This window comes from Somniosus microcephalus, unplaced genomic scaffold (genome assembly GCF_052327205.1).
Source record: "Somniosus microcephalus isolate GS21.2 unplaced genomic scaffold, FLI_Smic_1.0 scaffold750, whole genome shotgun sequence".
Classification (NCBI taxonomy): Eukaryota; Metazoa; Chordata; class Chondrichthyes; order Squaliformes; family Somniosidae; genus Somniosus; species Somniosus microcephalus.
Window position 1 is genome coordinate 66,896 of NW_028225937.1, and position 12,396 is coordinate 79,291.

The 12,396-nt window shown below is 51.2% G+C and overlaps 1 protein-coding gene across 1 annotated transcript in view; it reads right to left on the bottom strand.

Moving 5' to 3' along the window:
• LOC147081156 (D-glutamate cyclase, mitochondrial-like) overlaps positions 1-12,396 on the bottom strand; it is a 36,899-nt gene that overhangs the window by 843 nt on the left and 23,660 nt on the right. The window contains exon 8 of the mRNA XM_085980930.1: positions 10,459-10,610. Within this exon, the coding sequence (XP_085837056.1) occupies positions 10,459-10,610 (152 nt within the window). The remainder of the gene's footprint in view (positions 1-10,458; positions 10,611-12,396) is intronic.

Here is a 12,396-nt window from a genome sequence, read left to right on the forward strand (position 1 = left end):
GGGCTGAATGGACGGTTTCTGTGCTGTAAACTCGATTTAACTCGGTGTAACATTCAGTGTAACAAAAGGATGGAGCATTGAGTTAGCAAGAATGTATTCCTATGTCACGTGTGCTGCTGGGTCTGTGCAACACGGTGGTAGGACGTGGCTTCACCCCTACAATTAAACAAAAGATGTCTTCCTGATATTACCCAGAGCAACTGAGGAGAAACTACTTCATTGAGGGAAGAGATGAATAAAAGAAATCAAAAGGGTCAGTTAACCTATACTGTTCCTCCTAACACCAAAAGCTAGTGGACAGGTACAAAAAATACCAAGGGGGCTGGAATACAAAAAGTAAAAGTTACGTTACAGTTATACAAAGCTCTGGTTAGCCCCCATCTGGAGTAACTGCGTTCAGTTCCGGGCACCGCTCCTCAGGAAGGATATATTGGCCTTGGGGGAGGTGCAGCTCAGATTCACCAGAATGATACCTGGGCTACAAGGGTCAAATTATGAGGGCAGCTTGCACAGACTGGGCTTGTATTCCCTCGAGTATAGAAGGCTAAGGGGTGATCTAACTGAGGTGGTTAAAATGATTAAAGGTGCTGATAGGTTAGATGGAGAGAAATTATTTCCTCTGGTGGGGGGAGTCCAGAACAAGGGGGCATAAACCTTAAAATTAGAGCCAGGCCGTTCAGGGGTGATGTCAGGAAACACTTCTTCACACAAAGGGGTAGTAGTAATCTGGAGCTCTCTACCCTAAAAAGCTGTTGAGGCTAGGGGGTCAATTGAAAATTTCAAAACTAAGATTGATAGATTTTTGTTAGGCAAGGGTATTAAGGGATACGGAACCAAGGCGGGGAAATGGAGTTAAGATACAGATCAGCCGTGATCTAATTGAATGGCGGTGCAGGCTCGAGGGGCTGAATGGCCTCCTCCTGTTCCTATGTTCTATGTGTTCTTTGAGCCAGTTGCCTACCCAACAACAGCTACTGCACTTCAAACTAATTTATTGGACGTAAAGCACTTTGGGACACTTCTGAGAGACAGGATAAGGCGCTAAGTAAATGCAAGTCTTTCCTTCTTGACGAGAGATAGTGAAACAGGCCAATTACAGCGACAACTTGCATTTATATAGCGCCTTTAATGTAGGAAAACGTCCCAAGGTGCGTTGCGGAAACGCAATCAGACAAAAAAATTGACACCAAGTCAAAGGAGGAGATATTAGGGCAGGTGACCAAAAGATGGGTCAAAGGAGTAAGCTTTACCCACCTTGCTGGAGAGCAGGGCGTGATGTAGGAAACCTAATGTCGAGGAGGAAACAAAATGCACAGGAAACGACTGACACGATTCGTCCATTTCCAAAACAAAGTGAGTTTTTTTTAGGGGCTAAAAGGCTAGCACTGCAGCCTAGGACATCATCGAGGTGGTAATAGATTAGAAAACACAACCAATCAAGAAGTATTGGTTTGAAAGAAAAAGAAAAAGAGACTGTGGCGACATGCCACCATTGGACATAATCCGCTCACGGCGGCACGGACAGTTTACGCAGGCGCACTGCCGGCAGCAGCCGCCCCCAGCCGTGTGCCCTTTCCTCCGGCAGCTTGTTTCCCATAGGGACAGGCTGCCGGGAGCACTTCCTGTCTGGGGAGTATTTAAGTGGTTGCGCGGGCTTTTTAAGCACTTGTTTTTGCCATGATGTAAATTAAAGCAGTTGTGTTCCATCAACTCTGGTCTCGACTCCCATGTTTGCCGCGGTATCTCAACACTGGTGACCCCGACGCTCAGGACGAATCCTAAGCTAGCATGGCGGATACAAACGCAGTCACGGTTAAACTACCGGACTTTTGGGAGAACCTGGCCGAGGCCTGGTTCATTCAAGCCGAGTCCAGATTCCGGCTGAGAAGCATTACAGTCGATGCCACGAAGTACGACTACCTCGTCGCCTCTCTCACCTGCGCCACAGTCCCTAAGGTTCGGGCAGCGCTGCAGGATCCACCAGAGGAAGGCAAGTACGAACATCTGAAGGCTGCGCTCCTTAAAAAATTTCAGGCGTCCTCCTACCAGCGCAACTGCCAACTCCTCGACCTTCCAGGCCTTGGTGACGCTTCACCATCAGACCTGCTTTCCCACATGCTGTCCCTCTCGGACGACAAAAAACCCGGCGCCCTCTTTCGCACGCTTTTCATTTGGCAGCTCCCCGCCAGCATCCACCCGCTCATTGTGGAGTCTGGCTCCATGGACCTGAATGAGATAGCTGAAAAGGCCGACCGGCTGCTCTCCGCGCAGACCGCCCGCGACGTCGCGCCCGACCTCACGGCAACGACCACGCGGTCCCCCCGGCTCACTAGGCCCGACCGCCCTTCCACTCCGGGTCACTGCTACTACCACACCCGTTTTGGCACTAGGGCCCAACGCTGCACGCCACCGTGCACTTTCAAACCCCTCCCCGCACCGGCCCCCACGATGGCCGCGGGGCAAAAGGGGCCCCTACTGTACGTCATCGACGACAGCACCAACCGCCGATTCCTGTGCGACACAGGAGCCCAGCACAGCATCACCCCCGCCTCCGCCCTCGAAATCCAACGCGGTGCACGGGGTGTTACGCTGGCTGCAGCCAATGGCTCTGACATCCGCACATACGGCACCCGCATGGTCACGCTCGACCTCGCAGGCCGCCGCTACCACTGGGAGTTCCTCACAGCCAAGGTCCTCTGTCCACTCATCGGTGCCGACTTCCTACGCGCCCACGGCCTCCTTGTCGACATTCCGAGGCACCGCCTCGTCGACATCAACACTATGGCCCCCATACCTGGCGCAGTCACCCCGGCCCGTTCGGCCGGCCTGACGACCTACTGCCTCGCCAGAGCCACGGACGACTACTCGGCACTACTAGTCGAGTTTCCCGCCCTCACTAACCCGACCTTTTCGGCCAAAGCCGCCAAACACGGTGTGGAGCACTATATCCCCACCACCGGCCCCCCCGGTCGCTGCCCACGCCCGCAGACTCGACCCGGCCAAGCTGGAAATCGCGCGGGCCGAGTTCACCACCATGGAGCAACTCGGCATCATCCGCCGCTCCAGCAGCCCTTGGGCCTTGCCCCTCCACATCGCCCCCAATCCCGGCGGAGGCTGGCGCCCCTGCGGGGACTACCGCCGCCTCAACGATGCCACCACCCCCAACCGATACCCGGTGCCGCACATCCAGGACTTCTCGGCCCGATTGGCCGGACGAACCGTCTTCTCCAAGGTCGACCTGGTGCGCGGTTACCACCAAGTCCCCGTACACCCCGCGGACATCCCCAAAACGGCCGTCATCACCCCATTCGGCCTGTTCGAGTACCTGAGGAAGCCCTTCGGCCTCAAGAATGCAGCCCAGGCTTTTCAGCACCTTATGGACTCAGTCCTCCGGGACCTGAACTTTCTATTCGTCTATCTAGACGACATTCTCGTGGCCAGCTCCTCCAAACAGGAACACCTCGAACACCTTTGCATCCTGTTCGGGCGCTTAGCCCAACACGGGCTTATCCTCAGCCCGGCGAAGTGCCAATTCGGCCTAGCCGAGATCGATTTTCTCGGCCACCACATCACTCCTGTTGGGGCCGTCCCCCTGCCCAACAAGGTGCAGGCCGTCCAGCAATTCCCCCGCCCTAAAACCATCAAGGGCCTCCAGGAGTTCCTCGGGATGGTGAACTTTTACAACAGGTTCATCCCCAGAGCTGCAGCCCTCATGAAGCCCCTATACGATTCCCTCCAAGGTAAATCCGGCAAGATGGCCGTAGCCTGGACCGCTGACACGTCAGGCGCCTCCGACGCCACCAAAAACGCGCTCGCCGACGCCACCTTGCTCGCGCACCCGAGGGCTGATGCCCGGGTCGCGCTCACCACCGACGCCTCCGACCATGCGGTCGGAGCCGTGTTCGAGCAGTGGGTCAATGGCGTGTGGCAGCCACTTGCCTTCTACAGCCGCCAACTGCGCCCCCCGGAGGTCAAATACTCTACTTTCGACCGCAAGCTCCTCGCGCTCCACCTGTCGGTCCGCCATTTCAGGTTCCTGCTGGAGGGCCGCCCCTTTACCGCGTACGTGGACCACAAGCCGCTCACATACGCGATGGCTAAGAACACCGACCCCTGGTCCGCTAGGCAGCAACGCCAGCTCGCGGCCGTGTCCGAGTTTACCACGGACATCCAGCACGTCTCCGGTAGAGACAACGTTGTCGCCGACTGCCTTTCCCGTCCTGCCGTCTGCACGAATCACCTAGCGGCCGACTGCGCGCAACTAGCAGCGGCCCAGCTCACGGACCCAGACCTCCTCTCGGCGGCTACCAGCCTGCCAGGGCTACGCCTAGCCAAGGTCGTGCACGGGCCCGAAGCCACGGCAGTCACTTGCGACGTCTCACTCGGCCAACCCAGGCCGGTCGTCCCTGCAACCTGGCGCCGCCGCATCTTCGACGCGCTCCATAGGCTCTCCCATCCGGGTTCCCGCGCATCCGTTAAACTCCTCTCCCAGCGCTTCGTCTGGCGCGGCCTTAGCAAAGATGTTCGGACTTGGGCCAACTCCTGCCTCGCCTGCCAACGGGCTAAGGTGCAGCTGCACACAAAAGCACCCCTGGGAGACTTCGAGGTACCCAGCCGCCGCTTCGACCACGTACACGTCGACATCGTCGGTCCTCTGCCGCCATCGCAAGGCCAAACTTATCTTCTCACGATGGTCGACCGCTACACACGCTGGCCTGAGGCAGTGCCGCTGACCTCCACCACCACAGCCGACATCGCCAGGGCGTTCATTAACACCTGGGTCGCGAGATTCGGTGTACCGGCCGACATAACCTCCGACAGAGGCACCCAGTTCACCTCCGAACTCTGGACGGCCACAGCACGCAACCTCGGGGTGACGCTCCACCGAACCACGGCGTACCACCCACAGGCCAATGGGCTGTGTGAACGCTTCCACAGGTCACTCAAGGCCTCACTTCGCACCAGCCTGCAGGACAGTACCTGGACTGACCGCCTACCGTGGGTGCTGCTAGGCCTACGTACCGCGGTCAAGGAAGACCTCCAGTCCTCAGCAGCGGAGTTAGTCTATGGACAACCGCTGCGTGTACCAGGCGAATTCCTTCCGGAGGCTACCACGCCTTGGTCGGCCGAACAGCAGCAGCTCAACTCTTTCTCTTCCGCTCAACAGTTCGCCCCACTTCCAGTCAACCGACACGGCGAACTCGCACCTTACGTCCCGCCAAACTTACAGCAGGCACGTTTCGTCTTCGTGCGACACGACGCACACCACAGACCCCTGCGACCCCTGTACGACGGACCGTACGAGGTACTACAAACCGGGGACAAGGTCTTCAAGCTGCGACTCGGCGACAGGGTTGAAACGGTCTCCATCGACCGACTCAAACCAGCACACACAGAACCAGGGGAACAGGTCCCCGTGGCCCGACCTCCAACTAGAGGCCGTCCCGCCAGCAAGCTAGCACAGCCGGCGGCGAACCGCCCGGCCTCACCAACTAGACCGGCGGCCACTCAGAGCCGCTCCGGCAGAACCATTAGACCACCGTCACGACTCGTCTACTCCTCCTAAGCGGATTCTGGGGGGAGCTCTGTGGCGACATGCCACCATTGGACATAATCCGCTCACGGCGGCACAGACAGTTTACGCAGGCGCACTGCCGGCAGCAGCCGCCCCCAGCCGTGGGCCCTTTCCTCCGGCAGCTTGTTTCCCGTAGGGATAGGCTGCCGGGAGCACTTCTTGTCTGGGGAGTATTTAAGTGGTTGCGCGGGCTTTTTAAGCACTTGTTTTTGCCATGATGTAAATTAAAGCAGTTGTGTTCCATCAACTCTGGTCTCGACTCCCACGTTTGCCGTGGTATCTCAACAGACTTGTATTTCTACAGTGCCATTCACAACCTCAGAAAGTCCCAAAGCACTTTACAGCCACTGAAGTACTTTTTGAAGTGTAGTCACTGTTGTAATGTAGGAAACACGTCAGCCAATTTAGAATCATAGAACGGTTACAGCACAGGAGGCCATTTGGCCCCTCGAGCCCGTGCTGCCTCTCTGTAAGAGCACTTCAGCTAGTCCCACTCCCCGGCCCATTCCCCGTAGCCCCACAAATTTTTTCCTTCAGGTACTTATCCAATTCCCTTTTGAAAGCCACGATTGAATCTGCCTCCACCACCCTTTCAGGCAGTGAATTCCAGATCCTAACCACTCGCTGCGTAAAAAAGACTTTCCTCACACCGTCTTTGGTTCTTCTGCCAATCACCTTGAATCTGTGCCCTCTGCTTCTCGACCCTTCCGCCAATAGGAACAGTTTCTCTCTATCTACTCTGTCCAGACCCCTCATGATTTTGAACACGTCTATCAAATCTCCTCTCAACCCTCTGCTCTAAGGAGAACAGCCCCAGCTTCTCCAGTCTGTCCACGTAACTGATGTGCCTCAACCCTGGAACCATTCTTGTAAATCTTTTCTGTACCCTCTCTAAGACCTTCACATCGTTCCTAAAGTGTGGTGCCCAGAATTGGACACAATACTCCAGTTGAGGCCGAACCAGTGTTTTATAAAGGTTCATCATAACTTCCTTGCTTTTGTACTCTATGCCTCTATTTATGAAGTCCAGAATACCGTATGCTTTTTTAACAGCTTTCTCAACCTGCCCTGCCACCTTTAATGATTATTGCACATGTACCCCCAGGTCTCTCTGTTCATGCACCTGCTTTAGAATTGTACCATTTAGTTTATATTGCCTCTCCTCATTCTTCCTACCAAAATGTATCACTTCACACTTTTCTGCGCTAAATTTCATCTGCCATGTGTCCGCCCATTTCACCAGCCTGTCTATGTCTTCTTGAAGTCTATCACTATCCTTCTCACTGTTCACTACACTTCCAAGTTTTGTGTCATCTGCAAATTTTGAAATTGTGCCCTGTACTCGCAAGTCATAAATATAAATCAAGAAAAGCAGTGGTCCTAGTACTGACCCCTGGGGAACACCACTGTATACCTTCCTCCATTCCGAAAAACAACCGTTCACCACTGCTCTCTGTTTCCTGTCACTTAGCCAATTTCGTATCCATGTTGCCACTGTCCCTTTTATTCCATGGGCTTCAACTTTGCCGGCAAGCCTATTATGTTCACCACATCAACTGCATTGCCCTCATCAACCCTCTCTGTTACCTCATCAAGAAACTCGATCAAGTTAGTTGAACACGATTTTCCTTTAATAAATCCGTGCTGGCTTTAATCCACACTTTATCCCTGATTATCATTTCCAAATGCTTTCCCACTACCGAGGTTAAACTGACTGGCCTGTAGTTGCTGGGTTTATCTTTACACCCTTTTTTGAACAAGGGTGTAACATTTGCAATTCTCTAGTCCTCTGGCACCACCCCCGTATCTAAGGAGGATTGGAAGATTATGGCGAGTACCTCCACGATTTCCTCCTTAACCTCCCTCAGCATCCTAGGATGCATCCCATCCGGTCCTGGTGACTTATCAACTTTAAGTTCAGACAGCCTTTCTAGTAGCTCCTCTTTATCAATTCTTATCTCATCCAGTATCTCCACTACCTCCTCTTTTACTATGACTTTGACAGCATCTTCTTCCTTGGTGAAGACAGATGCAAAGTACTCATTTAGTACCTCAGCCATGCCCTCTGCCTCCATGCGTACGTCTCCTTTTTGGTCCCTAATCGGCCCCACCCCTCCTCTTACTATCCGTTTATTATTTAATATGCCTATAGAAGACTTTTGAATTCCCTTTTATGTTAGCTGCCAATCTATTCTCATGCTCTCTCTCTGCCCCTCTTATTTTCTTTTTCAGTTCTTCTCTAAACTTTCTATATTTAGCCTGATTCTCAGATGTATTCTCAACCTGACATCTGTCATATGCCCCCTTTTTCTGCTTCATCTTATGCTTTATCTCTTCCATCATCCAGGGAGCTCTGGCTTTAGTTGCCCTACCTTTCCCCCTCGTGGGAATGTACCTCGACTGTACCCGAACCATCTCCTCTTGAAAGGCAGCCCATTGTTCGATTACAGTTTTGTCTGCCAATCTTTGATTCCAATTTACCCGGGCCAGATCCGTTCTCAACCCACAAAAATTTGCCTTCCTCCAATTAAGTATTTTTACTCTAGATTGCTCCCTGTCCTTTTCCATAGCTAATCCAAACCTTATGATACTGTGATTACTGTTCCCTAGATGTTCCCCTACTGACATTTGCTCCACTTGACCCACCTCATTCCCCAGAACCAGATCCAGCAATGCCTCCTCCCTCGTTGGGCCGGAAACATACTGATCAAGAAAGTTCTCCTGAACACACTTCAGAAATTCGTCCCCATCTCTGCCTTTTACACTATTACTATCCCAGTCTATATTAGGACAGTTGAAGTCGCCCATTATCACAACTCTATAGTTCTTGCACCTCTCTGTAATTTCCCTGCAAATTTGCTCCTCTATATCTTTCCCACTAGTTGGTGGCCTATAGAATACACCTAGTAGTGTAATGGCACTTCTATTATTTCTTAACTATAACCAAATAGATTCTGTCCTTGACCCCTCCAGGACATCCTCTCTCTCCAGCACTGTAGCATTCTCCTTAACCAATACTACCACCCCACCTCCTTTCTTTCCTTCCCTATCTTTCCTGAACACCTTCGGCTGAAAATTCAGTAGCCTTAACGCCTCATTTGAGGCGCTAGAGGGCCTTGCGCCGGAGTTATGGCCAGTAGTGAAATTCCCTGGGGCCCTAAATCGGCGTTGCTCCAGTAACGCTGCGCCGGCACCGATGACGTCATCGGTGTGCGCAGCGTCCCGGTTGCCGTGGTAACCCGCCCGAACTCCGAAATTGAGTTGCGGCCGCCTCGCCCGTGGCAGCCGCAACCAGCGTTTTGTCAGAGGTGCCTTACTGCAGTTAGCGCCGGCGCATTAAAGGCCCCGCGGCGGCCGGCCGCTTTCCCGCCGGCCGCCTGCCCGCAGCTCCCTCCCCGGACTTCTCTCCACCCACCCCCCCCGGAACAGATGCAAGCCCGGCACTTGTCCGAGGTGCCGGGCTCATTTTTAAGCAGATTTGCGCGGGCCGCGGCCGGGTGCAGGCAGCTCCTTCTTAACGGAAGGAGGAGGCCTGCACTTCCCCAGCCTGCCGCACCGCATCGGGTGCCGCAGCGCTGGAATTGTGGCGCGAAACGGCAGTTAGCGCCCTTTTCCAGGCGCTAAGACCCTTCAGTGGCGCCGGCAGCCGTTTGGGCGCGGCGCCACTGAATTTTTGGCACGCGCAGGGGACTTAGCACCGGCACTAATTTCCGGCGCTAAAGCCCTGGCTAAGCCAAAACCCAATTTCTAGGCCCTTATATCCAGGAATATTTAAAACCCAATCCTGCCCTTTTTTGAGCTAGGTCTCCATTATCGCCACAACATCATATTCCCATGTGGCTAATTGTGCCTACAGCTCATCAACCTTATTTACCACACTTCGTGCATTCACACACGCGCACTGTAAACCTAAACAAAGGGCAATGTGATAATGACCAGATAATCTTTTTTTTAGTGATGCTGGTTGAGAAATATTGGTCCAGGATTGAACTCCCCATCTCTTCTTTGAAAGCTTTTGGGTCTGGGAGGAGGGTGATATATAAGGAAGGATATACTCCTTAGAGGCGGTGCAACGAAGGTTCACTAGATTGGTTCCTTGGATGAGAGGGTTGTCCTATGTGTAGAGATTGAGTAGATTGGGCCTGTACTCTCTGGAGTTTAGAAGAATGAGAGATGATCTCATTGAAACATATAAGATTCTGAGGGAGATTGACAGGGTAGATGCCAAAAGGCTGTTTCCCCTGGATGGGGAGTCCAGAACTAGGGGTCACAGTCTCAGTATAAGGGGTCAGCCATTTAGGACTGAGATGAGGAGAAATTTCTTCGCTCAGAGGGTTGTGAGTCTTTGGAATTCTCTACCCCAGAGGGCTGTGGATGCTGAGTCGTTGAGTATATTCAAGGCTGAGATCGATAGATTTTTGGACTCTAGGGGAATCAAGGGATGTGGGGATGGGGCGGGAAAGTGGAGTTGAGGTCGAAGATCAGCCATGATCTTATTGAATGGTGGAGCAGGCTCAAAATGCTGTATGGCCTACTCCTGCTCCTAATTCTAATGTTCTTAAAATGAACAGAGGGTAGGAGTTCCATAATTTTGAGATCATGAGAAGGAACAAGCCAGAAGAGATGGTGTGATGAGTCTTGATTTCAAAACAGTGAAAATGCAGGGAAGAGGAAGGTGGAGAGCTGAAGGAACAAGAGAGTAAAACTCAGGAGCATTGAGCTTAGTAGTATTGATAAAATAAGAGACAAGAAAAGGCTGCGATGGGAAGAGAGAGAGAGGCGATAGGAGCAAGAGGCTAGAAAAGGATCACATGCAACTCCACTGGAGGAAGGAGATAGAGAGAAATGGTCCTCTATCCTGGTGAGAAAATACTGTTACCTACCTTACGGACACTAGGTAGTGCCGAGATACATCCATCCATTTCAGACGTCTTAGGAAACCCAACCGCTTTGCGTAGGTAGCGTTCGTGGATTGTACAGGTGTTGAGAATGTACAGAGCACAGGCTACAGCATAGCCTCCCCAGTTTGACACACCTAATAAAACACATTGCCATTTAAGATTGCTTCTTCTACTGTTTACAGACTGGAAGAGCTCTGTTTTGATTTAGCCAAATCTCAAGGTGTCATCAATCGGCCCATCAATCCCACTAATTCCAGAGCCTGCAACTGTTCTATGACAGACATCTATTCCACACCACCTGTTGGTCTCCTACATGGAACACTCATTTCTTTCCCTCAGAAAAATAACTTGCCTAGAATTTATTGAGAGGAACTAATTACGGGTACCCCAAGCCCGCCCCCACCCCAACCCGCCTCCGTGCCATCTTCCCAGGAGGCGGGTAGCCGACCCGTGCCGGGTCCCGTCTCCTGGAGGCGGGAAGGGGATTACAGCCACTTAACTGCCTGTTAACAGGTAGTTAACAGACGGTTAAGAGGATTATCCCCATTTTTCCAGCAGAGGCTGTAGAGAGGGCTTTAAACTAACTAGTCGGGGGGAGCTTCCTAGAGAACAAATAATAAAAATGACAACAGAGAAGGTCATAGACTTAGGTAGCAGTGGGGAAATTAAAAACCAGAGCGTGTCAGGAAGGGGCAGAAGGTATGGAGTAAAAGGTAAAGTAATAAAAAGGGCAAAAGCAGGAAATAAGTGTCACAAAACACATTTGAAAGTTCTCTATCTGAATGCACGTAGCATTCGTAACAAAATAGACGAGTTAAAGGCACAAATAGCTACATATGGGTATGATCTTGTGGCCATTACAGAAACATGGCTGCAGGGTGACAATGCCTGGGAATTAAACATACCAGGTTATTTAACAATCAGGAAGGACAGGCAGGAAGGAAGGGGAGGTGGGGTGGCTATGTTAATAAAGGAAGGAATCACTGTAATACAGAGAAATGATATTGGGTCAAAAGATCAGGACAATGAAACAGTTTGGGTGGAGATAAGGAATAATAAGGGGAAAAAAACACTAGTGGGCGTAGTCTATAGGCCTCCGAACAGTCGCAACTCGGTTGGACGGAGTATCAATCAGGAAATAGTTGAGGCTTGTAATAAGGGAACATCTATAATTATGGGGGATTTTAACTATCATATTAATTGGACAAATCAAATTGGGCAGGGCTGCCTTGAGGATGAGTTCATTGAGTGTATTAGGGATGGGTTTCTTGAGCAGTATGTAACTGAACCGACCAGGGGGCAAGCAACCTTAGATCTGGTCCTGTGTAACGAGACAGGATTAATTAAAAATGTCCTAGTAAAGGATCCCCTTGGAATGAGTGACCATAACATGGTTGAATTCCATATTCAATTAGAGGGTGAGGAGGTTGTATCTCAAACAAGCGTGCTAAGCTTGAATAAAGGAGACTATGAAGGTATGAGAGCGGAATTGAGTAAAGTGGATTGAGAAAATAGATTAAAGGGTAAGACGATACATGATCAGTGGTGCACATTTAAGGAGTTATTTTACAACTTCCAAAAAAAGTATATTCCACTGAGAAAAAAAGGGTGTAAAAGAAAAGACAGCCATCCGTGGCTAAGTAAAGAAATTAAGGATAGTATTCGACTAAAAACAAGGGCATATAAGGTAGCCAAATCTAGTGGGAGGATAGAGGATTGGGAAAACTTTAAAAGACAGCAAAAAATAACAAAAAGATTGATTAAGAAAGGGAAGATAGATTATGAAAGTAAATTAGCAAAAAATATAAAGACAGATAGTAAGAGTTTTTATAGTTATATAAAAAGAAAAAGGGTGGCTAAAGTAAATGTTGGTCCCTTAGAGGATGAGACCGGGAAATTAATGGTGGGAAATATGGAGAT